This window comes from Crocuta crocuta, unplaced genomic scaffold (genome assembly GCF_008692635.1).
Source record: "Crocuta crocuta isolate KB4526 unplaced genomic scaffold, BGI_CrCroc_1.0 scaffold271, whole genome shotgun sequence".
Classification (NCBI taxonomy): domain Eukaryota; kingdom Metazoa; phylum Chordata; class Mammalia; order Carnivora; family Hyaenidae; genus Crocuta; species Crocuta crocuta.
Window position 1 is genome coordinate 2,408,129 of NW_027527824.1, and position 26,703 is coordinate 2,434,831.

The window sequence follows — 26,703 nt, forward strand, 5'->3', positions numbered from 1 at the left end:
GGTGCTCTCTCTTTTCTTTTTGAGAAGCCTGTCTAGAGGTTTATCAATTTTGTTTATTTTTTCAAAAAACCAACTCTTGGGTTCATTGATCTATTCAATTGTTTTTTTGGATTCTATATTATTTATTTCTGCCCTGATCTTTATTATTTCTCTCCTGCTGGGTTTGGGGTGTTCTTGATGCTCTGCCTCTAGTTCCTTTAGGTATGCTGTTAGATTTTGTATTTGTGCTTTTTCTAGTTTCTTAAAATAGGCTTGGATTGCAATGTGTTTTCCTCTTAGGACTGCCTTTGCTGCATCCGAAGGAGTTTGGATTGTTGTATTTTCATTTTGACTTGTTTCCATATATTTTTAAATTTCTTCTCAAATTGCCTGATGGGTGTATTCATTCTTCAGTAGGGTGTTCTGTAACCTCCATGTTTTTGGAGGTTTTCCAGACTTTTTCCTGTGATTGATTTCAAGTTTCATAGCATTGTGATCTGAAAGTGTGCATGGTATGATCTCAATTCTTTTATATTTATTGAGGGCTGCTTTATGTGATCTGTCTTGGAGAATGTACCATGTGCACTCGAGAAGAAAGTGAATTCCATAGCTTCAGGATGTAGAGTTCTAAATATATCTGTCAAATCCATCTGGTCCAGTGTGTCGTTCAGGTCCATTGTTTCCTTAGTGATTTTCTGTCTAGTTGATCTGTCCATTGCTGTAAGTGTAGTATTAAAGTCCTCTGCAATTACCACATTCTTATTTACAAGATTGTTTTTGTTTGTGATTGTTTTGTGTATTTCAGTGCTTCCGAGTTCTGTGCATAGACGTTTATAATTGTTAGCTCTTCCTGATGGATAGACCCTGTAATTATTATATAATGCCCTTCTTCATCTCTTGTTACTGCCTTTACTTTAAAGTCCAGGTTGTCCGATTTAAATATGGCTACTCCAGCTTTCTTTTGACTTCCAGTAGCATGATAGATATTTCTCCATCCTTTTACTTTCAATCTGAAGGTGTCCTCCAGCCTAAAATGAGTCTCTTGAAGACAGCAAATAGATGGATCTTGCTTTTTTTTAAATCCATTCTAATACCCTATGTCTTTTGATTGCAGCATTTAGTCTATTTACATTCAGTGTTATTATTGAAAAAGATGGGTTTAGAGTCAATTGTGTTCTCTGTAGGATTCATGCTTGTAGTGGTGTCTCTGGTACTTTGTGTTCCTTGCAACATTTCCCTCATAGAGTCCCCTTTATGATTTCTTATAGAACTGGTTTAGTAGTAATGAATTCCTTCAATCTTTGTTTGTTTGGGAAAACCTTTATCTCTCCTTCTATTCTGATAGAATAGGCTTTATCCAAGATAAAGGATTCTTGGCTGCATATTTTTTCGGTTCATCACATTGAAGATTTCCTGCCATTCCTTTCTGGCCTGCCACGTTTCAGTAGATAGGTCTGCAACCACCCTGATATGTCTCCCTTTGTATGTTAGGGCCGTTTTATCCCTAGCTGTTTTCAGAATTCTCTCTTTATCCTTATATTTTGCCAGTTTCACTATATGTCATGCAGAAGATCGATTCAAGTTACATCTGAGGGGAGTTCTCTGTGCCTCTTGGATTTCAATGTCTGTTTCCTTCCCCAGATTGGGGAAGTTCTCAGCTATAATTTGTTCAAGCACCCCTTTAGTGCCTTTCTCTTTCTTCTGGAATTCCTGTGATACGGATATTGTTCCATTTGATTGTATCACTCAGTTCTCAAATTCTCCTTTTGTGCTCCTGGATGAGTTCATCTCTCTTTTTCTCAGATTCTTTTTTTTTCCTATAATTGTGTCTTCTAATTCACCTATTCTCCTCTCTGCCTCTTCAATCCATGCAGTGGCCGCTTCCATTTTATCATGCTCCTCATTTATAGCATTTTTTAATTCATCAGGACTATTTTTAAGGTCCATAATCTTTGTAGCTCTGTTGTCTCTATGCTGTCTCTATGTTGTCTCTGTTGTCTTCTATGCCTTTTTTCAAGCCCAGTGATAATTTTATGACTGCTGTTCTAAATTCTTGGTCAGTTATGTTGCTTATATCTGCTATGACCAATTCTTTAGTTGTCACTTCTTCCTGGAATTTCTTTTGAGGAGATTTCTTCTGTTTCATCATTTTGGCTAGTTTTCTGTCTCTTGTATGTTGTTGGGTTTGTTTTTTTTTTAATGTTTTTTATTTCTGAGAGAGAGAGAGATTGAGAGAGAGAGAGACAACATGAACAGAGGAGAGTCAGAGAGGGGAGGAGACACACAATCTGAAGCAGGCTCCAGGCTCTGAGCTAGCTGTCAGCACAGAGCCTGACACAGGGCTCAAACCCATGAACTGCGAGATCATGACCTGAGCTGAAGTCAGACACTTAACTAACTGAGCCACCTAGGTGCCCCTGTCTCTTGTACGTTTTAAAAGCTTGTTATGCGCTCTGCATCTGCCAATACTGCTATATTAAAGGAGGCTCTTAGACTGTCCAAGACTTGTCCGTTCAGGAAGTGTTGTTTAAATGGTGTCCCTTGGTCTCTCTTTTTGTGACTTTGTATATTTTATTTCCCTACTCATAGTGATATTTGGGAGTCTCCACCATGTGTACTTTGGCTTGTTTCTTGAGGTAGCCTGTGAGGAACTGGTTCATGCATTGATGAAGCTGAGAAGTCACATGATCTCCCATCTATAAACTGAATATCTAGGGAAGCTGGTAGTATAATTCAGTCTGAATCTGGGTCTGAGAACCAAGACATGATCATTTAAATCTCAGTCCAAGAACTAGAGATGAGATGAGTTTTTCTCCTGATGCAGGCAAGCAGGAACTAAATAAAACAGACCCATATATTCTTTCTTCCCACAAAGTTTATGTGTCAGTCAGCCACTGTGTTTGGTCCTGAGAATACAGACCTGCCCATCATCTCTCTGAAATGTGCCTTCCAGATGATGATGTAATAGAGTTCTGTAATGGGAGTCAGAGGACTGGGTTCTGGCCTTAGCTAAGCCATTAGCTTGCTTTGTGACTTTGAGCAAATATATTTCCCTTCTCAGCCACGAAATGTGATGGTCATACATGTTCATCTCTAAGATTCTCTTCAGCTCTTATCATCTAAAAACATCAAGCTGAGGGCAACTCATGACATACTCTCTGATTCAGCTATAATTTGCCATGCTTTTGTGAAAATCATTTTGCATGCAAGGCTACATGCAGAAGGTTCACAAACAGCCCTGAATTAGCCTCAGTAGACCTTAAATATAAAGCAACTTTGAACTTTCTGTGGTCCCCACTATGGTCCTGGTTCTGAAAATAAAAGACCTTCCTTTTTTCTTTTTCTTTCTTTCTTTTTTTTTTTTTTTCTTTTAGAAGGGGGCATTCATGCAAGCAGGGGAGAGGGGCAGAAGTTGGGAGGGAGACAGAATCTTAAGCTGAGCATGGAGCAGGGCTCAATCCCACAACCATCAGATCATGAACCAAGCCAAAATCAAGAGTTGGATGCTCAACTGACTGAACCACCCAGATGCCTCTAAAAGAGCTTATTGAATACTTTTGTTAAAGAAAGCTCTGAAGACACTTTCTTTATGAATCAGCTTCACTACTCTTCAGATTCTTTTACTAGACAAACAGGTGTCTCTAGCCCAGTTTTACAAATAAGGCACTGAGGAACAGAGAGGTAAAATTATTTGGGGTAATTTAAGTTATACTCAGTAGAAACCAAAATGATCTACAGTGTCATCAGCCTTTAGAGGCTCTCTTAATCTATCAGGCAGGGTTAGGGGCCCCTCTGGGTTCCCACAGCTCCCTGCACTTTTGGTATAGTCTTTCTCTTGTTTTGTTTGTTTGTGTCTGTCTCTTCCAGATCAGGAATCAAACCTGACTCATCTAGGCACATGTGACAGAGTGGAAGTGTCAGTTAACAATGGCTTAATGAAACTGGACTAAGTCTTTGTTAATATCTAAATTTGTGCATCACTTGAGGGAAAAATTTCCATCCATTCATTCCAGGCCAGAGGGGGAACTCTTAACCACACAGAGTTATTTAGAACTATTGCAATGACAAACCACTGGAGTAGGAGCCTGGAAACCTGCCTGGGTCTTCCAAATGCTAGTTAACCAGGTGTATGATGAGCAAGTCACTTTACCTCTTTGTTCCCTTGTTGCCTTATTTGTGAAATAGGGATAGAGGCACCTATTTTGTGTGATTTTCAGGTATGTTATGAGCATAGGTTTGGTATATGAGAAAGGTTTGTAAACTATAAGGTGTTATCCAAATATAAGGCGTTGTTATTTTAATCTTTTTGAAACAATTAAATCTTTCTTGATGCATATATTTACATGAAACACAGGAAATCTAGTGAAAATGGTAAAACTGGTTCATCTCAAGTCCCCTTAACTGCTCTTGATGTGTATCACAACCTGTGGGAGGTATAGTGCCTTTCTTCTGGGCTGCCTCCAAAAAAGTGTTTCAGAACTTGACCTTTTCTAGAAATGTAAACAAGCCCACCTGAATTTCCACCCATGAGGAGAGAGCCAGGGATACCTGATAGACCTGCTTTCTCAAGCTAATTTGTCACCTGCTCTTTGGCTGAAAGGAGTATTTCTATTCAAGATTAAGGAACAATTTTCTTCCAAAATCAAAACAGTAGTTTTATTTCAAGGCCTTTAGCAAATAAACCATTTTCAAAAATAACAGACCTTTAAAAAGGGTGGGGTGGGATAGGTGGTATGAGAGCATTCTGAACAGTACTAATAGACATTTGGAATCACAGTTTTATTGTGAGAAGTATTTGGGGAGTACATGTTCCAGATGAGAAAACTAACACCCAGAGAGCCAGAATGAAGTGCCCAACCTGTCATGGTAAATCAGTGGCAGAGTACACAGAAACCTAGGGTCCTGCCTCTCAGAACCATAATTGGCCCTCTCTGCTGATCTCTCAGAGCTTTCCTGAGCAGATGTTGTTGTCCCCTGATGGAGCATGCATGCTGCAAGCAGACAAGGCAGCTTCTCTTTCTCCAACCCTGGCAACCATCTGTAGATAGAGGTAGAGGCGAGACTGCAAACCTTTAAGAAGGGCCTTTGGGTCCTCTCCGTGCATTCAGGGAACGCTCAGTTAAGTGAAAGAAACATAGACACAGATTATTACAGAATGCTATGGGAACTGCCAACACAGAGGCAGATTATCTCTCCCTCACTGTGAGGATTTATGACATTTTATTGGAAGAAATCAGTTGAGAAGCTTAAAACCTTCTCAGGAAAGAAGGAGAAAGAGAGAGCAGCTGTGTCAGGAAGTGTTCAGTTGTAGGAAACAACTCACTGCAGCCATTTTACATCGTGGATGCTGGGTGCCCTGTGGTAGTAGTGATGATGTGAGTTTTTTGTGCCTCTGGATCGTGTAAATTATAAGACACACTTCTTTCTCCTTTTTTCTTCCCTTCATCTGTAATCCTGAGATTCATAGCATTTTAGAACTGAAAGCAATCTTGTGGAATATATTGACTCTATACTATATAGAGTCTCAATTATTCAGCACTGTCCAAAAGAACTCTGTACTGTGATGGAGATGTTCGGTATCTGTACCGCTCAGTATGGTGGCCACTGGCCATGTGTGGCAGTTGAGCACTTGAAATGTGGCCAGTGCACTAAGAAACTGAGTTTTTCATTTCTTTATTTTCATTAATTTAAAGTTCAATAGCCACTTGTGGCTAGTGGTTATCTTGTTAGCTCAGTTACAGACTATCTAATATCATCAACCATCCTCATTTTCCATTGTTTTTTTTTTCATATAGAAAATAAAATTTTTAAGGTTATATTTTCTAACTTAAATTGTGTCCTCAACAAACAACTGTATTTCTTTGAATAGCAATTTAGGCAAGTAAGTTTAGACAGCATATTGAGATCTTCTATGAAAAGTCTGCCCCCTGCGTATCACAACTGTTAAGGTTGACTTTGTAATGAATATAATTCAGGACATTCATCCTCCTTGTGTGGACCTCACATCCCTTACCAACATTTGTCAGCTTCTGTAAAACAGAGAAATACACAGAAATGATCTTTTGGGTAAACGGAGATGACTGAAGAAAAGCTTCTGCTCTAGGTCCTCATAAGAGCTGGAACACAGCCTGTCAAAATGTGAAAAATACACATCCTCATTTCTGTGTTTGGGTTTTGAATGTAAATGAAGGGCCTTAAAGCCTTCACGTTGCCTCCTTACAGTCCCCTTGTTTAAATTTACCCTTATATGCTGTTATTCTCCTAGAAAGAAGGAAAAGAAAACCATTTTACTTTGTCTCACGAGAGAATAAATGACTGACTGTCCCACATTGGAAACCTGATCTTGTAAGAATTAACACCAGCACAGTTCTCAATGTTTTACTTTTCTTAACTCTAGTAGAGGCAATAAAGAAAATGGCTAATCTCTCTATACCCCAGTTTTTTTCATCTATATCATAATAAAACCTACCTGTGAAGTTAAAAAGTTTAAATGAGCTAATACATGTATAGTATTATGTATGTAATAATATAGTATTATGGTACTTAGAACAGTACCAGGCACATAATAAGTAGTTTATAAGTTAGTTACCTAATATTATCTTTAATGCTTGTAACAATTTAGGCGGTGTAAGTATCATATGCCCCATTTGAGGAAGCTGTGGCCTGGATCGGCCATGACCAATCACACAGAATGTATATGGCAGAGCTGATCATCATCTGACTGTTAAGTCTGGGGCTTTTGGCAGTTCTACTTTTTCCTCTCAATCCAGTATTTTCCATCATCCCACAAAGTATTAAGTTGATAGGAGATGTCATTCCTCACTGGGGATTATTTATGAACTGAGCCTTGTGCCTGGAGCCTTGTTCCTAACAGTTTGAGTAGCAGAAAGGATACTGGCAACACTTCAGATACAGGGAATAACTCAAGCAAAGACCCAAAGGTAGGAGAGGGCTAGGAATGATCCTGCTTACACCTGTATAATGGGAGGCTTCCAGCACATTCTTTCTAGCACCCTAAAGTCAGTCATTCTCTTGTGTTCCATTTCAGGGATCCCCTTGACGGAGCGGAAAGTATTGATACCCAGTTGCTGTGTATCCTTTGCAACAGCTGATGAACCATCTCCTATATTCACCCACGTGGTTGAAAACACAGATTCCCCCATCTGGAATTTTCAACAGCAGTCAAAGTTTGTATTTTATGATATTCCATCAGTCTTCTAGAATCTGCTTTTTGTTTTAAGAGACACAAACAATATTGAGCAGACTGGGAAAATGATTTTATCAAGCAGTTATTTAATCCTGGTGCTTATTAATTCACAGCTAGTAATAGTTTAAAGGCTTTACTGCAGTAGGTTTTCTTTTACTCTTTCTGAGCTCTTTTGAGCTCAGTACAACTAAAAAATTATTCAGTGAAGACCTCTTAGATGCCCCACTTCATTCTAGGGACTGGGAATGAAAGATGGTTAAGACAGCCCCTGTTATTGAGGTGTTCGTGGTCTACCTGGGAAAATATACAATAGAATGTGGCAAGTGCTGTAAAAGTAGTAAAAAATAATTCTCATGCATCTCAGAAAGATTATTAGACCAAAGTAGAAGTTCAGGGAAGGCTTCTTAATATAATTCAGTTGAGTATTGAAGAATGTACACCATTTATTTAGGTGAAGAAGGCAGAGCAAACCAGTCTCAGGAAAGACTATAGATTATGTATCCTTGAAAAAGATTTCTGGTGCAGTAGAAAGAGCCTGGGCTTTGCACCTAGAGAGACATGGCAACCAACCCCATCTCTGTCATTTATTAGCTGTATGGACAAATTACATTATATCTCTGAGCCTCAGATTCCTCATCTATAAAGTGGGGTTAATTTTTACAGAGTTACTGTGAGGTCCAAATTAGATGACATTTAGGAAAATGACCTCACGGTACATAGCAAGCACTCAACAAATGTTAGATCTCTTTTGGAAGGCTCAGAAGAATTGGAGGTGGAGTCCTGTGAGTCCTCTTGGAGTGTGGCTCAGAGGTAAGGGGCTGACATACAGGCCCAGTGCTGCAATGCAAGGCGCAGCCTCCCTTTTTATCTGTCACCTGTGTCATCATCATTAAAAGTGTGAGTTCTAGTGTAACTACTGTTACTATTGTCTTTATACTGCATCACCTTTATAAAGTTTCTTTCTTGTCCACTGGCAGTAGTCACACCGTATGGTATCTGATCTGCTATTTTCTCATAGTATTTACACACCTAATTGATCCTCAGCACTTGTTCACATGTTCAGTGTTTTGAAATTTAAGAGGCTGACCTGAGTTAGGAGCTATCTATGGTGAGCTACTGGAAATTACAGAAATTCTGGCCCTAATGGCCAGGTACTTCATCTAAAATATCAAATCTGCCTTAAAAGGCAGCAGGCCAGAGGGCTAAGCTTCTAAGTGAAGATGCTTTATTCATTCAGAAATTAACTTGATGAAGTGACATTGACAGACTCCTAATTTCATTCCCTCACTTTATTTTTTGTTAACTTTTTTTTTTTAAGTTTTATTTATTTTGTGTGTGTGAGAGAGCGAACACAAGTTGGGGAGGGGCAGAGAGAGAGGGAGAGAGAGAATCCCAAGCAGGCTCTACGGTCTCAGCAAAGAGCTCAACACAGGGCTGGAACCCACAAACTATGAAATCAGGAGGCAGTTGCTTACCTGACTAAGCCACCCAGGCACCCCCATCACCTCACTTTAAAGTTAAGACTGTGGACCAGGGAGGTTACATAGTCTGTTGGAAGCAGAGGAAATCTTAGAAGAAAAATGAATAATGGTGCTGTTTACAGTTGCTTTATCACAAAATTGTTTCACTGATGCTCTTAGTAACCTTGTAGGTAGAAAATAATTTTCCCATTTAACAGGTAGGAAAACCAGGGCTCAAAAAGTCTGAGTTTCCAGGGCCGCTCAAGTGATAATAGTAGAGCTGGAATTCAGAGGTAGATATTTTGACCGTGAGCTAGACTGCAGATTTTTGACATAGTATTTACTTCACTTTATCACAGTGTCTTTCATTGGTCTTAAAGTGGGCTCACTTCAGTTCCCCCATGGTGTCTAGGGAAGGAAAGGAAGTCTCTTGGTTTTCCCTGGATCTCCTGGAACAATGGTACCTGGTTTTGAATTTTCCAAATCTTTGTAATTTAAAATTATATAAGTTACTTCATATAAAATGTATTAGAGGTACTCACTGAAATCCACATCAACTTCTTTATCTTGTATGAAAATTGGGCACTCTCTTATTCTGTACACTTTGGCTTTGGAGTCAAGCAAACTAGGGTTTAAATCCCAGTCCTGCCACTCATGGACTCTCATGTGACCATGAGCAAATCACTTGACCTCTCTGAGCCCATCTTTATCACCTGTAAAGCAGGGATAATAATGCCAGTGTCTAGGTTTTTGTGCAGATTACATGTACACAAAGCACTAGGCACCATGCCTGGCCTGGGGTGGGTACTCAATAGATGTTCTTTTTCCCCTCCTCCTCCCTTCTCACCATTCCCATGTCCATGTCACATAAAAAGAATTCCTACCTGCTCCAATAAAACTGTCCATTACCTCTTGAGGAGCTCCCTTTCCTCACCCCTCTTGTCCTGAGAAACAAAGTTTGAATGTGACAGATACTATCAGGCAGGAAAGTACTGCATCAGGGGACCTGCGTTCAAGTCTTGGCAGGTTATTTCTCTCTGAGCTTCCATCCCTCATTTTAACTGTGAAGATAAAAATGTATCTTAGAAGATGACCATGAAAATGTTAGGAAAGTGCTTTGCAATCTATAAGATATTCTTCAAATCTAAGTTTCATACTGCAGAAGCTTCCTACACAGTTAATTTATGGTGGTTGTTTTTCTTAACAGGCTATCAAAAGAGCTTCTTTTGGATCCACAACAAACTCTGGTCTTCAAAGTTTGGCATAAAGGAGGTATGAACTCTGTTCTGTGAATGTCTGTCTGGTTGTGAAAATTTGCTCACATCTTGTTGACAATTCCCAATCCTTTTCTTTTTTTAACCAAGTGAACCCATGACACTTAACGGTGCAGGGAACACATGTATATGTTAGAGGGATTCTCAAAGAATGCTACATTATTCTCCTATTGAATCTAAATCCTTAGAAGCCATATCATTTTGTTTGACTATCTGCTTAGTGCAGAAATCCAAGTACATTTAATCTTTCCAGTTGTATCTCAGGAGTGACAGTGTACAGCCTGCCATACACAAGTGATTTCTCCCCCTTTGTGTGATGTTACACCTTCTGTTGACTCTAGCTTATTAACCAAGAACCTAGCATTTTTAAGGAGTACACAAGACTAGAGTCTTGTTCTAAGAACCTCCCCAAGATGGGTACTGACATCATGGTCCTTGAACCTAGTTTTAGTCAGCGACCATTATTAAGAGGCATAATTCAACAACATTAAGAGCACAGACTCTGAAGCCACACTCTTGGGATTCAAATACCAGTTCTACCCCTTATAAGGTAATGTGACCTTGGGTGAATGACTTAATTTCTCTGTGCTTCAGTTTCTTTATTTGTAAAATAGTACCTACCTAGGGGGGAAAACAGATGAGTTCCTGATACTTAGTAAAACCTTCTCAGTTTTTATTGCTCTTATTAGTGAATGGCAGTATGCTGAGAGCTTTCCAAACGTCTCTAATCCTGCAAGGTAAAAATATAATTAGTTAAACGTTATAAATTTAACAGCTGAAGCCCAAGGCAATTTAGGGGCTTGACTAAGGTCATATGCTTAGTAATCAGTGGAGTCAGGATTTGAACCCATTTCTGACTGGCTGTACAGCTTTCACCTTTTGTACTTCACCATGCTAGTAAAATTGGATGAGAAAAGTGAGCAGATGAGGACATCCAGTTATGTCACAGTTTCTGTGCATAAATCTAGCTCCTTTAACATTCTTGTTAGGACCTTTTACACGTTTTTTACACTCTATTTGGCAGTGGTAAGTTTGAGAGCTAACCCTAGAGCCTAATAAAGACCTGAGAGTAGTCAGTGTGTAAAAGAAATTGACTTACCTGTCTCTCCTCCTGTGCTTTGGTTTGGAAATGATGCTGTGAATCTGGTTTCAATGATTTGTCCCATGCTCCTGCCTTAGATTTACTTATCATGTCCCCCACCCACACCTAACCTCATAAATGTGGCAGGAAGTGATTATAAATCCATTTTTTCTGAATCAATGCAAGGAACTCCTGCTATATTTAACTAGGCTCCACCTTCCTCCCTGGCTTTCTGTTCTTCTCTTTTCTCTAAAACACTTCAGAGATTGTAAAGCAGACTGTGGTTTGCCTCAGTCCAGGATTTATTGTAGCAAGAAAAAAAGAGTAAGCTTTGGTCTTAATGCAGACCTGGATTCAAATCTTGGCTCTGCCATTTATGAACTACATAACCTAAGGTAAAACACTTTATGTCTTTGAGCCTTTGTCTCCTTATTAATAAAATTAGGATAAAAGTATCTGTCCTTTTTTTTTTTTGAGGATTAGAGATAATATTTATAAAGTATTTGGCACATGGTGGGGTGGTGCGTGGGTGGTGGGTGGCCCAGCCAGTTAAGCATCCGACTCTTGGCTTCAGCTCAGGTCATGATCTCATGGTTCGTGTGTTTAAGCTCCATTGGTGCTCTGTCCTGACGGTGCAAAGCCTGCTTGGGATTCTCTCTCTCTCCCTCTATCTCTGTTCCTCTCTTTCAAAATAAATAAACTAACATTTAGAAAAATAACGTATTTGGCACATAATTGGTGCTTAATAAATGGAGCTATTTTTATTACACCTACAGTATCAGGTACTGTGCTAGGGCTATTTGGTATAGAAAAGACCAAAATACATTCCTTATCTTTTGGGACCCCTAGAGAATCCTATAAAACCCTGCTGTAAATGGAGATGTGGAAAATGCCTAAACCCAATGAACCACACTTATTTAGTTCTGTCTCTTAATGAAGGTAGATGCCTGTCTTCCCTTAACTCCATCCTTTCCACCAAGCCTCAGTTATGCAAAAGGTACTCAAACCAGGCCAACCTGTATTCAGTAAATACTTGAGTTCCTACTCTGTGCACTATGCTAAATGCTAGGGATTCAAAGAAAAGCATACATGGTCTCTGTCCTCACAGTTAGTATGATTAGGCAAATATAGGGTACTCTGTTAGGGGATATCTAACTCAGACAGGATGTCAGAGAAGGCTTCCTGGGGCACACTTCAGCTGAGAAATCAAGGGTCATGACATAGTATAGTCAGAGGGAACAGCAGATACAAAAGTCTGGAGTAAAGAAAGAGTATGAAGGAAGTTTGAGATCATTAGAACACAACACTACAAAGAAAGAATGATGGGTTGTCTCTCTCAGTCTGATACTAAACTGAGCTCTTCAAAGCTATTGTTTTTCTCCGTGATCAACTTAGCCTGATTTCTCCTCAGGTATGTTTAAGATGTAGTGCTTTCATATAAGCCAGGACCCTAACATTACAGTCTATCAAGAACAGGTTCTACTTGGATAACCAAATAAAGCAAGATTACTTTTCATTGCAAAGCTATAAAAAAATTCTTTGGAGTGCAAATTAATGGTTCTAGCCAACACTCTTCACTCCCATTGGGTAGGAATTACTTGACTCCTACTCTGGGGAACACAACTTCAAACATCCCTAGAGTCTAAGACTTTACCTTGGAAGTTGAAGGGGATCTTAAGTACTTAAAGAAGTACTTAAATTCAGTACTTCTCATTGTATATATGAGACTTGAGATTTAGGGAATTAAAGTAATGTGTTTTCAGTCAAAGCCAAAGTCAGATTAGCTATTATAATGCACCGCCTCTCTGTCCCACTCTATGTTGGCCAAGTCATTTGTGTTCTCAGTGGATGTTTATCAACTTCTTCATGATGTAAGAAGATTTATGCCAGGAACAGAGAGTGTAGGGAACATAAAGCAAGTGATATTTGGTCTCAGGTTTCAGGTAGGTCCCAGTCTAAAGAAGAGTAAGCTGTCTAAACAAATGTTAGACAGTGTTTGATGAGTTCAGTATCACCAGTGTGCACAAGAAACTGGGAAACTCCTCTTAAAAATTTTACATTCCTGGATTTATTTAGCATATTGAAAACTTGAGAATTGTGTCCCATGTTTGGTAGAATCAGCCTTTGATATTTGTTATAGGGGATGGAGCCTATACAAAACAAGAACTTATGGAAGGATGGGGTCTGTTTGTCCCCAGATACTTTCATGTCAGAAATGAGGAACAGGAAGCAGTGAGTCAGAGAACAAGAATCATTGCATGGTTGCTTGTCCATCCAAGAAGGGGTCCCCTTAATGGCAGCCCCCTTATAAGCCTGAGCCCAAGCTCTTATTTTGCACTGCTTCCTGGTTTTCCAGGGGGTTGGCTTTCTTTTGTGATTTGTGTCACATTTGTTCTTAATTAAATATAATACATGTGTATGTTATAGAGAATTTGGAAAATACAGACAAGTATAAATTGGAAACTGTAAATCCCTCATAATTCCAAGGGTGATGGTCTTTCAAATGATTTTTTTCAAGACCCACTGCCCTGACGAAGATCACTGAGACATGATAACATAATGAAAAGAACAAGTGTTTCTTCTGTTTAAGGGTCATTTTCCAATTGTCTATATCAAGAGGACAGAACTCAATTCTGCTAGCTTTTCCCTGCCATACAAAAAGGGAATTCATAGTGAAAGCAGGTTGTGGTTGCCAGTCTCCTTCCTCTTTTTGATTTTGGTATCACTGAACNGCCTCTGAATCAGCTATTCTCTGTGCAGCCTCTAATATCAGTGGCAAGACATGCCCAGCCACACTGCCCAACTCTTCTCTTTTCCCCCCACAGATGAGGAGAGGGTGATTGGCTTTGCCTCAGTGGACCTCTCCCCACTTCTCTCTGGCTTCCAGTTTGTCTGTGGCTGGTACAACATCACAGATTTCAGTGGAGAGTGCCAGGGGCAGATAAAAGTTGCTGTCTCCCCTCTGGAAAATTTGATGCACTTTAAAGAAGAAAAACAATCAAGACGTGGGATGGAGACCCCAGGATTACGGGTACATATCCTAATTCATATTCTTATCCAGTAAAGGTTTTACTGAAAAATCTATAAGAAGATCCTTTACATGTGTTTGGTACTTTCCAGCTTACAGAACACATTATGTATTTGTGTCTCATAATGATCTCATGACCTTTTTAGGGTGATAAAAATTACACAGTGGTGTACATAGTGGAATTACATAGTGGTGATGAATTCACAACTCTGAATATACTGAAAACCACTTAATTGAACATTTTTAAAGGGTGAATTTTATAATACATTAATTATATCTCAGTTAAAAATTTTTTTACTAGAGTATATAGTTGACACACAATGTTACATTAGCTTCAGGTATACAACATAATGATTTGAGAAGTTTATATATTATGCTGTGCTCACAAGTACAGCCACCATCTGTCACCATACAGTGTTGTTACAATACCATTGACTGTATATTCTCTATGATGTGCCTTTTATTCCCGTGACTTATTGATTCCATGACTGAAAGCGTGTATCTCCCACTCCTCTTCACCCATTTTGCCTTTTCCCTCCCCTCTAACAACCATCAGTTGTTCCATGGTCTCACAAATGGCTGTATCTCATTGTTTGCAGCATGGAGTTTGGAGTTTGAAATCATATTGGCTGAAGTTTTCAAAAATTCTGTTACATTAAAACCATTAGTCTGTCTTATTTAAAAAAACAAAAAGGGGAATCAATGATAGCAAATACAGACCACTCTTTCAGGGAGTTTAATTATCAAAGACTGTCACAGGCAAGCGAACTCTATCAAAGTAAAGATTGTGGAGGGTTTTTTTTTTTTTTTTATCATCATGGATGTCTGCCCCAGGGTCTGACAGAGTGTGCATCAGTAAATATTGAATCCATGAATGAATGCATGAGAAAGTGACAAAGTTAAACAGTCCCTGTATAAGAAGGTCTTTTCTTCATACCAACCCTGGTAGTCATGAGACAAGAAATAACAACAGCCAGATCATCCTCACGTGTAAAATAAAATGATATCTATCTGTCTAGGAGTTCACAAACTAACTGGAGGATCAGGAACATAAATACAGATAAAGCAACTAAAAAGCAATCTGATAGCATAGTGTGTAAAACAGGGGTAATACTAGTACCTACCTTATAAGATGATTGTGAAGTTTAAATGAGAAAATGCACGTAAATTGCTTAGTACAGCCTTCAACACATTGAAAGTGCTCAGTAAATTATATTTATCTACTTACAATAAATTTTTACAAATTTATTTATACTACTTTGTTCCAAACGAATTTGTGGTGACAAGTGTACCATTTTTCCCATTGATTCTATAGATCCCAATATACAGCCCCTTTTCCTTCCCTGCTTCTGATATGTATGCTTCATTCCCTGGCTGCACTGCAAGATGGACCCCAGCACAGCCTGCTCACACCTCATCAAGGGGACTTGATTTCTCTTCTCCTGGGAGGTGAGTGAATTTTTGGGAAGAAACAGAGTCAGAGAGTTGGAGGTATACTAACAGAACTGACTTGTCATTCCTCTTGCCTTTCTTTCTTTTATCATCTTTTTTATTTATTTATATAATTTTGAGAGCTAGAGAGTATGAGCAGGGGACAGGCAGAGAGAGAGAGAATCCCAGGCAGAGACATGGATAGGATAAGGGTACTGGTATTAGGATAAAATACAGATCAATGGTGAGGACACTATTTAGTAATTGCTAAAGCTAAGTCTAGTGGTTTGCTTTATGTCCACATAAAAATATCCCTGTTCCCACCTCAAAAGGACCACATCAAAATGACATATTCTGATCCAGCCAGCCATCTAAGGCTAACCAAATTATGGTATATTCATACAAAAAACATTACTCAAAAATTTTTCAAAGGCAATACTGATATACAACAAAATGAACCTCAAAATAATTATGTTGAGAGAGAAGCTAGACAAAAGAGGGTACATTGTATCTGATTACATTTATATAAAATTTTAGAAAACACATACTAATCTATAGTGACAGAAAGCAATCAGTAGTTGTTTGGAGTAGGGACAAGGGAGGATGACTAGAGCAAGAAAGAAGGAGGAATTTTAAAGGACAGGAGGAAAGTTTTAAGGGTGATGGATAAGTTCATAATCTTAATGTTGTAATGGCTTCCTTAGATGTACACATATGTCAAAACTCAATATTGTGGTGTGAAATGATGCTATACTTGGACCAAATAACCAGTTTTGATAGTTCTCCAATAAAGGGTTGTTGTTTGCTCAGTAGTTTTTCAGTCACAATAAAAAATATACCCTAAAAAATACCTCCTATTATACACTTTGAATATGTGACATTTATTATATACCATTTATACCTTAGTAAAGCAGTTTCCAAACATTTCCACTTCAGAACGCTTTTATACTCTTAAAACTTATTGATAACCTCCAAGAGGTTTATTTAGGTAGATTATATCTATTTTTACCATATTAGAAATTTCAAACAACATTTTTATTTATTTTTTTGTTTATTTATCTTGAGAGAGAGCACGAGTGGGAGAGGGGCAGAGAGAAAGGGAGAGAGAGAATTCTATGCAGGCTCCGTACTTCCAGCACAGAGCCCAATGTGGGGCTAGAACCCATGAAGCCATGAGATCATGACCGGAGCCAAAAACCAGAGTTGGGTGCTTAACCAACTGAGCTACCCAGATGCCCTCAACCAACATTTTTAAATCTAAGATACAAAATCAGTTGTTTATCTGTACGTCAACAATGAATAACCCAAAATGAAATTGAGAAAACAATTCCATTTACAATAGCATCAAAAAGAATAAAATACTTAAAAATAAACTTAACAAAAAAAAGTACAAAACTTCCTCTGAAAACTACAAAATATTGTTAAAAGAAATTAAAGAAGGTCTGAATAAATAGAAGGATATCCCATGTTCACAGATTGAAGACTTAATATTGTTAAGATGGCAGCATTCCCCAAATTGATCTACAGATTCAGCACGCTCCCTATCATAATCCCTGCTGCATTTTTCATGGAAATGGGCAAAGTAGTCCTAAAGTTCACATAGAAGCTTAAGGGACAGAGTAGGCAAAACAATCTTGAAAAAGAAGAATGAATTCCTAATTTCAAAGTGTAACACAAAGCTACTGTGAACAGTACAGTGTGCTACTGGTATAAAGATAGAAATATAAATTAGTAGAATATATTGGCAGTCCAGAATAAACACATGTGCCAGAGATGCCAAGTGAGGCATTTAGTGAGGAAAAAATAGTCTTCAGAAAATGATGCTGTATATCCAGATGCAAAAGATTGAAGTTGGACCCCTTCTTCACACTTTATACAAAAATTAACTCCAAAAGGATCATATATCTAAATGTAAGAGCTAAAACTGTAAAACTGCTAGAAGAAAAATAGGAGTGAATCTTTATGACCTTAGATTAGGCAATGATTCCTAACATAAGGCAACAAAAGAAAAAGTACGCTGGATTCATCAAAACTAAAATCTTTAATGCTACAAGTGATACCATCAAGAAAATGAAAAGGCAACCAACAGTATGGGAGAAAATAATTGTAAACCACAGATATGATAAGGGACTTGTACCAGAATATATAAAGAATCCCTGCAACTCAGTAATAAACAGCAAGTGATACACTTAAAATGGACAAATGATCTGAATTGACATATGTCCAAAGAACATATACAAATGGTCAATAAACACATGAAAAGATGGTTAACATCTTCAGCCATCAGGAAAATGTAAATGGAAACCACAATGAGATACCACTTCACACCCACTGCAATGACTATAATCAAAAAGACAAATATGACAGAATGTTGAGGAGGATGTGGAGAAATTGGAACCCTCATACATGGTAGGTGGGATTTTAAAATGGCACAGCTGCTTTGGAAAACAGTCTGGCACTTCCTTTTGAAAGGTTAAACATATCATATGATCCAATAAGTCCACTTCTAAGTATATACCCAAGAGAACAAATCATATGTCCATACATGAGTGTTTGCAGTAGCATTATTCCTAATAACTAAAAAATAGAAACAACAACGTCCATCATCTGATTAGTAGATAAACAGAATATCATAACTCTGTAAATGGAAAATTATACAGCCATAAGAAGGAATGAATTACTGGTACATGCTACAGCATGGGTGAAGCTTAAAAACATACTAAATGTGGAGCCCCTGGGTGGCTCAGTTGGTCGAGCGTCCAACTTCTTCAGCTCAGGCCATGATCTCATGGTTTCTGAGTTTGAGCCCCACATCACGCTCTATGCTGACAGCTCAGAACCTGGAGCATACTTAGGATTCTGTCTCTCTCTCTCTCTCTCTCTCTCTCAACAAATAAACAACAAAAAAATTACACATGTCTTGATGAGCACTGAGTATGGAACATTTGAATCACTTTATTGTACACCTGAAACTAATATAACACTGTATGTTAACTACACTGGAATTCACATTTGAAAAGAGAAGAAAAATAAAGGAGAGTGGTTAAGACTGAAGGAAGATTATTTGGAAGATAGTTGTTGTAATCTAAACAAGAATTACTAAAGCCAGGACTGTGGTAATGGGGATGGATTTACATTACCATTGTCAGAGAGTTATTTGTTGATTGTCACATTAGTTTTCTAATTGGTTGGGAATTTATTTTGGCCCCATTTATTCCTGACAGAAGCAGTACTGCAAGAAGTCAGGCATCACGCCATGAAGAGCATGTGCAGAACATCCGCCGATTTCATGAATCCCTACAGCAGGGAGAGGCAGTTTTGCCACGTGATGACAAACTGACCACACTGCCTTTATCCTCCCACACTTCCATTCTCACTTCTCTCAGGTAAGGCCCTGTGCTGAGAAAAGACACAGGAAACCATAGTAAAGCACAAGGTAAATGGGCAATGGCAACCTGCAGTACTGCTCTTCTGTCAGCTACCACTGCCCTGGGAGGTGTACGAGGGGATTTTGTCTGTGTTAGTGTTGCATTGGACCCTGGAGCCTCTCAAGATTCTTCACAGATAAATCTGTCTCTGCTTGGGGCCTTCCATTGCTTCACCACCTCTTATACTATTATTAATACAGGAACTGTAGATTATTCACCAAACTTAGTAATTATACAGCTTCATATCTACTTTACTATTTACAGAGCCTCATCCTGCCCACTGTCTTTCTCCTCAAAACCACTGAATTCATCCAGGTCATCATCTGCCCTGTTAATGCTTCCCTCTTTCTTAATTCATTCAGCATCTGAGCCACAGAAGCACTGTGAGAATTGAAAGGGCCATTATAGATCATCTGAATCAGCACTTGGGTTATCTAGTAAGAAGTGTGCTCCTGTGAAAAGGTCTTGGCTTCAGAGTCCAATAGCCTTGACTTCCAGTCCTGGCTCTGCCATTCCCAGAGAAGGAAGGAGATAGCCTGTTGCCAGATAATTATAATGCTGTGTGATAAGAGCTGCAGGTTTTCTGGCAAAGAGTAGACAGAGGAATGAGTAACGTTCTAAATTGGTTATGGGAAGATTTAAAGAAGTCACACTTGAACTAGTCTTTGAAGGAGAAGGTCAACAAATGTGAAGGGCATTCCTTGCAGAAAACACAGGGAGCCAGAGGCATGAAACAGCAAGTCATGTCTGGAGAAATACCGGCAGTACAGCGGACTGTTCCTAACGAAAGGATAAAATAACTTTCAGTTTACTTCACATGTATTTAGTGTATGTGTTGTGCCAATTATACCAGGCACATTGAGTGTACCAGAGAAATAAAGAAGGTTGAGATATTATCTTCTGTTACCAACGGCCTAGTTTGGGGAACTAATACGTAATAAGAAAATTAAGGGGGGGGCGGGGGGTGCACCTCGGTGGCTTAGGTGGTTGAGCATCTGACTCTTGATTTCAGCTCCAGTCATAATCCCAGGGTCCTGAGATAGAGCCCTACATTGGGCTCCATGCTGAGTATGGAGTATATATATACTGAGTATGGAGTATATATATATTCCATCTGTTATGGAAAGCACAAAATGTGGAGTCCTAAGTTCTGGAGAATGGTAAGAATGAATGTGGTCCCATTCAAGGTTTTTGAACAGGTTTTTTTAAGTCATTTATTCATTATCCATTCACTTATTTTGTGACAAGCACTATGCTGGGTACAGTAGATATGAGGGAATCAGCACAGAGCTCACAGTACATCAGAAGAAAGATGTGAAACCAACAAATGATGTGATTGAAGAGCACAGAAATGTGGAGCACAGAGGAGGACCTCTTAAACCAATTTAGAGGTTCAGGGAAGGCTTGCTACAAGAAATTACTTACTTGAAAGATCAAGAATGGGGCGCCTGGGTGGCTCAGTCGGTTAAGCATCCGACTTCGGCGCAGGTCATGATCTCACAGTTCGTGGGTTCGAACCCTGCGTCGGGCTCTGTGCTGACAGCTCGGAGCCTGGAGCCTGCTTCAGATTCTGTGTCTCCCTCTCTCTCTGACCCTTCCCTGCTCACGTTTCTCTCTCTCTCTCTCAGGAATAAATAAAACATTAAAAAAATTTTTTTAAAGAATGATTGTGAGGTTATCATTTCTCAGCCTTTTGGCTAAGATCAAGTGAAGAATGATTGTGAAGTAGCAAAGGTCAGTGTTAGTCCCGAGTAAGGCCTTACTCTCTCAGAGTAAGAAGATGTGAAGACTACATAGGAGTGGTAGCCAAGAATGGTTCCCTACAGAAGGGGGGATTTTTGCTGGACACTGAAGAAGAATCTCATCAGCTGGACATAAGGAGGGGAAAGTTGTCCCCAGCAGTGGCATTGTACTCTGAGAGGAACATAAAAGATGCTTGTAATTCCAGTGAATTACTTTTTTGTCCTGTTCTTTCTTTTTTTTACAGGAGGAATCTAAGTGAGCTGGATCAGATCCAACGGTACTTTAGTCAGAAGCTCACCAAGCCTTTACTTCCCCTCAGTCCTCAGACTCCTACCATCATGCAGTCCCAGGAGACTCATAGGGACCATCTTGGGCCCGGAGCTAGCAGCCTAGACCCTGAGAGCCAGTGCCTTCTGGAGAAATCCAGTAACCTGGTGTTGCAAGTCAGCTCCTTAGTCACAGGTATGGCTCAGGGCCCCTTTTGTTGAGGAGTTATAGTCACTGGGTACCTATTCAAAAAACATTTGAATGTCTGCCCTCAGGCAAGCCCCTATGACAAATAAGAGACCAACAGCTTTCACTATCTTATTTATTTACTCTCTTCCTTTTGGAAAGAGAGATTTAGTAGCATGGCACAGGAAATTCTGAAGTGGAAAGCACATTGGACTGAGAGGCAGGAGACCCAAGTCAGATTCTCAGTAGGGTTCTGGCACAGACTTAGGATTTGACTCCGCATACCCTTTCCCTTCTCGAGATTTCCCCAGTCAAAAACGAGAATGGATTAGGTGAGCTCTTCAGTAGCAGTTCTTGAAGTTGTGCCATTCTACTTTCAGGAAAAAATCAACTACAGACATATTTAAAATTCTAATTCTGAGAGGCCAGAAGCCTGCATTTTTAGCAGGTACCTCGGATGATTCTAGATGTTGGTGGTCCATAGTCAGCCCTTTGAAAACCCCCTTAAAGCAGTGGTCCTTACTTTGGCTGCATATTGGAATTCTTGAGGGAGCTTTTCAAAATCCAGATGCCCAGGCTACACCATAGGTTAGTTGCAACAGGATCTCTGAGGGTGGAGGACCCAGGCATCAGTGCTTTTCATCATTCCCCGGGTAATTAATTCCACTGTGCAGCCCAAGACAGAGACTCCTGTAGAATAAGTATTTCTCAAAGGTGCCTCAACACCTGAGGTACTTCTTTTGAAATACAAATTCTTGAGTCCTCTTCCATTTTATTGAATCAGAATGCAAGGTGAAGGCCTGGGAACTTATATATCAGGCACAGTTTGGGGAATTGTGAGAACTCAAATCAGTACCTTTAGCAATCACTTGGTGTCATTTTTGCTGAAGCAAAATATGTATATTGTACACAGGGATGAATAAGTTCAATTTTCTCTAAAGTAGAAAGAAGCCACCCATGACTGATATGGGGTATAAACCTTCCTACCCTCTTTCCCAGATAGCTGACCTATTGGTAGCCAGGGTCCCCAAAGTACATGTTGTATTTGGCTTCCATTTGCCTGGTACTATTCAGTCATCTATTTATTGAGCACCAACTGTCAGGCACCACTGTGTTACTGCTTCCAGGAGGATACCATGGTGGACGAGATCAGCGTTACGTTTGCTTTTATCAAGTGTACATTCTAGAGTCAGCTGAAGAAACCATCCCCCAGAAAGAAAGGATAAGAGCAAAACAGAGGGAGGCTTGTTTGGGGTAGAGGGGAGAGCGTATAGGAAACCCTTTTAAATGGGCATGTTAAAAGAGAAGAGAGATGAGAAATGAAGGATTGGAGCTGGAGGACCTTGAAGCAAGTTTGGGAGTTTAATCCTTATCCTGGAAGAAAATGGGGAGTTCCAAGCAAGGGGGTGATGGAATGAGAACTGACTTTCCTAAGGAGAGGATGAATTTTGAAAGGGAGAGATGACTGTTTTGAAGAAAACAATTTAGAGGCGCCTGGGTGGCTCAGTTAAGCATCCAACTTTAGCTCAGGTCATGATCTCACCACTCATGGGTTTGAGCCCCATGTCAGGCTCTGTGCTGACAGCTCAGTGCCTGGAGCCTGCTTCAGATTCTGTGTGTGTCTCTCCCTCTGCCCCTCCCCCACTCACAGTCTATCTCTCAAAAATGAATAAATGTTTAAAAATTTTTTAAAGAAACTATTTTTTAAAAAATTTTATTTTTTTTTAATTTATTTTTGAGAGAGACAGAGCATGAGTGGAGGAGGGGCAGAGACAGAGGAAGACACAGAACCCAAAGCAGGCTCCAGGCACTGAGCTGTCAGCACAGAGCCTGACATGGGGCTCAAACCCATGAGTGGTGAGATCATGACCTGACCCAAAGTCGGACACTCAACTGACTGAGCCACCCAGGCGCCCCTCAAAGAAAACAATTTAAATAAACAAACTCCCCCAACCTCCATCATGTCTCAGTACACACCAGTGAAGCTTGGGGGGAGTAAGTTACTGGGAGGGGAGGGGGTCTCATTTATGCTACATCTATGTGCCAGGTCCTTTGCTGGACCCTAAAAATGCAACATGAATCCGATACACGACCTGTGCCTTTAAGAAGCTCACAATCTGATGGGGAAAACATACACAATAGCATCTTAAATGCTTCCTTATAGAACAAAGCTGTATAGCTATCTCATCTAGCTGGTGCACCTGGGAAGGCTTCCAGGAGGAGATGCAGTAGAGCAGGGCCTTGAAGGATGGACTGGTTTATAAAAAGCAGAAAGACTGCTCCAGGACTGAAAGGCTGGTTCAGGCCAAGGGATCAGGATTGACTAACCTGCTTCTTGGTTCCTGTTCCTGTTTGCAGGTAGAGATGTTCCATTTTCATACATCGACTCACCTTCCTTTAAGACATAAAAATTAATAATATATTAAATGTAGCCAGTACCTCCTGTAGGCTGAACACCCCCATTAGGTGCTATGAGGGAGATGTGACCCCATACGCCAGGAGTCAAATTTGCCTCCCAATTCCTAAAATTCTCTTCTTAAATAATAATGCAAACAAACCATTTAGTACTTCTGTTTATTAATTTATTCCCTCCCATTTAATCACAAAAACAATTTGAAATGACTGGTAGTTTCCACTTACTGCTTATACACGTGCCACACAGTGTATGCCCATTTATCTGATGTATTCTTTACCATAACCCTGTGCAGAGGATTGTGTTAATCACATTTTAAAGATAAACAGGTTCAAAGAGGATAGTTTGCACATGACCACAATAAGTAGATCTGAGTCCAAGACTGACTAGCTCCAAAAACCTCTGCTCTTTACATAATACCATGCTGCTTCCATTTTCTCTGAAATACTCCCCTACTTTACCATTTGGGTGATAGATCACTTGCTTTTATTTTCTAAGTAAAATAATATAGTTTAATAACTGTCATCAAATAGGTAAATAAGTAGATCTCATTTTGGTTTTTAATATAGGTAATTACTGAAGTAAATGGAAGCATGAACATGCCCACCAGGACTCCTAGCTCCCAAGAATTCCTGAGCATGAGCAGATTGTCTCTGAAAGCATTTCCACAGATGTAACCACAACTATAAACAGATTAGATTTTGGTCCTCTGGTGTTAGAATAAAGTGCTAGAAATTGTACTGCCTTGAATATAGTTTCACTGACTTGGGTGGATTAACTATCTTTAAAATTTTTCAAAGTCTGATTGCAAGAATACCTCTGAAGCTAGAGCCTAGCATGGGAAAGTTGAGTGGTCTGTGGCCCTACCTTGTAGTAAGAGTGATATCTGTTGCTGTTCAGATCTGCAGACTATCACCAGAAATTCTCGAGCATCTTGGAGTTCTCACCGAGCCAGGAGTAGAAGCGAAGAGGTCACCACCCTACCAGATGCTCAGGACACAGAGGTAATGCAGGAACGAAGAACAATTCCAGATATGTCATTAGAAAGAGCTCCGGATGAGGGCAGAAACTCCCTAACTCCCCCTACTCTTGAAGAGACTGCAAGTGGAAGAGGAGTGCTCCATGAGTCACTGGGGCACACAGGACCCATTACAAGGATGCAGAGCAGTGAGGAAACTGAGGCAGACCCAGCCTACAGCGATGAGGACTATGAAGAAGACATCATTGAGCCCAGGACCCTCAATGACATCACCACCGTGACAGACAAAACTAGCCCTTGGTCCAGTTTCATGTCAGACACAAGTGAGATCATCAGCCCTCAGGCTGATGAGGTGCATAAGGAAGGCCCCTCTTGTCCTTCAAAGCCTTTCCCCAAAGAGGAGCTCAAGGGCAAAAGTAGCCCTCTGTCCAGGCCAGAAAGGGCTGTCAACCCCCACCTGCGTAAGCAGGGTTCTCCTAGGCAAAGTCTTGTTGCTTGTGAGGGTGAAGCCTCACAGGTGAGGGGTCGAGAGCCTGCCTTAGCAGACCCTCAGCTCATCTCACAAGTGACACTCTCAGGAGCCCAACAGAGCAAAACCTCTTCGGGATTGAGCGCACCAAAAGCAGATCATGACCAGGAGCCCAAGCCAGAAGCCCAGACTGAGAATGAAGCTGCCTCCACGGAACTAAGTGACTCTGCTGATAGTTTTGAGAAATTCCCTCTCAGGCTAGCCTCCCATAACAGAAAGGAAAATCATCAAGGCCTACCCATCAACTGCCCTGACATCAGTCAGAAGCAGGCAACATCTGGATCAGAGGTGTCCACAAGGCAAAGTCTCCTGTATCCTTTGGCATTTCCCACAAGTAGTCCCTTAAGCCATTTCTAAGCATTTTGGATGCTAGCACTTAAGCCATCCTAGTGTGTGTGTGAGTGTGAGTATGAGCAGTGGCCTCCCTCATGGGATGCACTGGAAGGTATAGGAAGCCCCTTCCCTTCAGAAGACTTGCTGGTCCTAATAAGGTGCTATGATTCTACTATTAACCCCTGCCCTCTGAAGCATAATGTTTTGAACTGGGCTTCAGTGTTAGTAGCACATTCACTGGTCTGGCCCAGCCTGATTTATTGGATTAATCTATTCGATATTTTACACTTGAAGGCAGGGCTCTGGATGTAAGGAATGAGACCATTAATCTCAGTTGAAATAGAAGTGGAGGGTGTAGAGGGGAAGGGAGAGTATTAGCAGTGATTGAGCATTTACTATGTGCCAGGCACTTTACATACCTTTTTCATTCAATCATTCTAAGTCCTGAAGGTCACTATCCTCACTTCTATTTTGCGTTTAGGGAAACTAAGGCTCAAAGTTATAGTGACTTGCCTAATACTTCATATTTTTAGAAAAAGGCAAGTAACGGAGACAAGGAGAGAGGAAGTGGGCACAGTTGAAATGGACTTGCCCAACTCCCCCTGCCCCCCAGAATGATGGTGTCAGTGGAGAGAAGGGGCATTCCACCTCTTCTTCCTTTGAAACACAGATGACCCTGTAATGGGAAAAACTGCCTAAGCCCATCAACAGCCCTCACATCTGTTGCCGACCCCTCTGAGCAGATAAGTTCACCTGGCGTCCTGACAGCAAGCAGGGGTTATTGCAAGGCTGCCAGCGAAGGAGGCTGCTTTACAGAAGAGATCTTTCTCTACCCGAAGCCAGGGGGCCTGTTTTTGACCCTTCTAGACCCATCTTCTTATTACTTGGGTGACTTCAGACATACAGTTTAACCTTTCTGAGCCTCAGTTTCTTCACCTATAAGATGGAGGTAGTAATCCCTTACCCACCAGACTATATACTCCCTTGGTGGGTCAGGGACCTTGTCTTTTTTTTTTTTCTGTGTCCCCAGCACCAGACATTACACAGAGAAGGGAGGGATCAGTAAATAGAGATTGAACTGAACGATCCTAATTTCACAAGATTCTTAAGAAAATCAAAAGAGATTGAAACATTTGTACACACTGCACAATGTGATTCTTATTGTAGAGCAGAGAGTAGAGGGTGTGGATTCAGGAAAGGCTGAAACTTTGAAATGGCTGGAGGGTAAGCACTGAAAGCAGACCACCTCCAGTGGCGTTCCTTCCTGGCCTCACTCAGCCTGGCTTCTGACACTGCTGCCTTTACAGTAAGTTCAGTTGTGCTCAGAATATATGGTCTGCACTGAAGCAGTCACATGTGACCAGG

General features: G+C 40.3%; 1 protein-coding gene and 1 long non-coding RNA gene across 4 annotated transcripts in view; one reads left to right on the top strand and one right to left on the bottom strand.

Annotated features, from left to right (window-relative positions):
- C2CD3 (C2 domain containing 3 centriole elongation regulator) overlaps nucleotides 1–26,703 on the top strand; it is a 127,456-nt gene that overhangs the window by 89,065 nt on the left and 11,688 nt on the right. For 2 of the 3 annotated variants that reach the window (XM_077776610.1, XM_077776621.1), the window contains 7 exons: nucleotides 7,028–7,166; nucleotides 9,854–9,918; nucleotides 13,827–14,032; nucleotides 15,345–15,478; nucleotides 18,685–18,846; nucleotides 20,876–21,093; nucleotides 24,398–25,316. In XM_077776610.1, coding sequence (XP_077632736.1) covers nucleotides 7,028–7,166; nucleotides 9,854–9,918; nucleotides 13,827–14,032; nucleotides 15,345–15,478; nucleotides 18,685–18,846; nucleotides 20,876–21,093; nucleotides 24,398–25,316 — 1,843 coding nt within the window. Of the gene's footprint in view, nucleotides 1–7,027; nucleotides 7,167–9,853; nucleotides 9,919–13,826; nucleotides 14,033–15,344; nucleotides 15,479–18,684; nucleotides 18,847–20,875; nucleotides 21,094–24,066; nucleotides 24,204–24,397; nucleotides 25,317–26,703 lie in introns of those variants that run through there. The other variant, XM_077776632.1, reaches the window with a different exon arrangement.
- The window catches only part of LOC144241937 (uncharacterized), a 63,276-nt gene continuing 46,109 nt past the window's right edge, over nucleotides 9,537–26,703 (bottom strand). Inside the window, exons 3-5 of the long non-coding RNA XR_013338251.1 lie at nucleotides 23,413–23,479; nucleotides 10,542–10,650; nucleotides 9,537–9,707 (exon numbers count right to left, since the gene is read on the bottom strand). This is a non-coding gene — a long non-coding RNA (uncharacterized LOC144241937). The remainder of the gene's footprint in view (nucleotides 9,708–10,541; nucleotides 10,651–23,412; nucleotides 23,480–26,703) is intronic.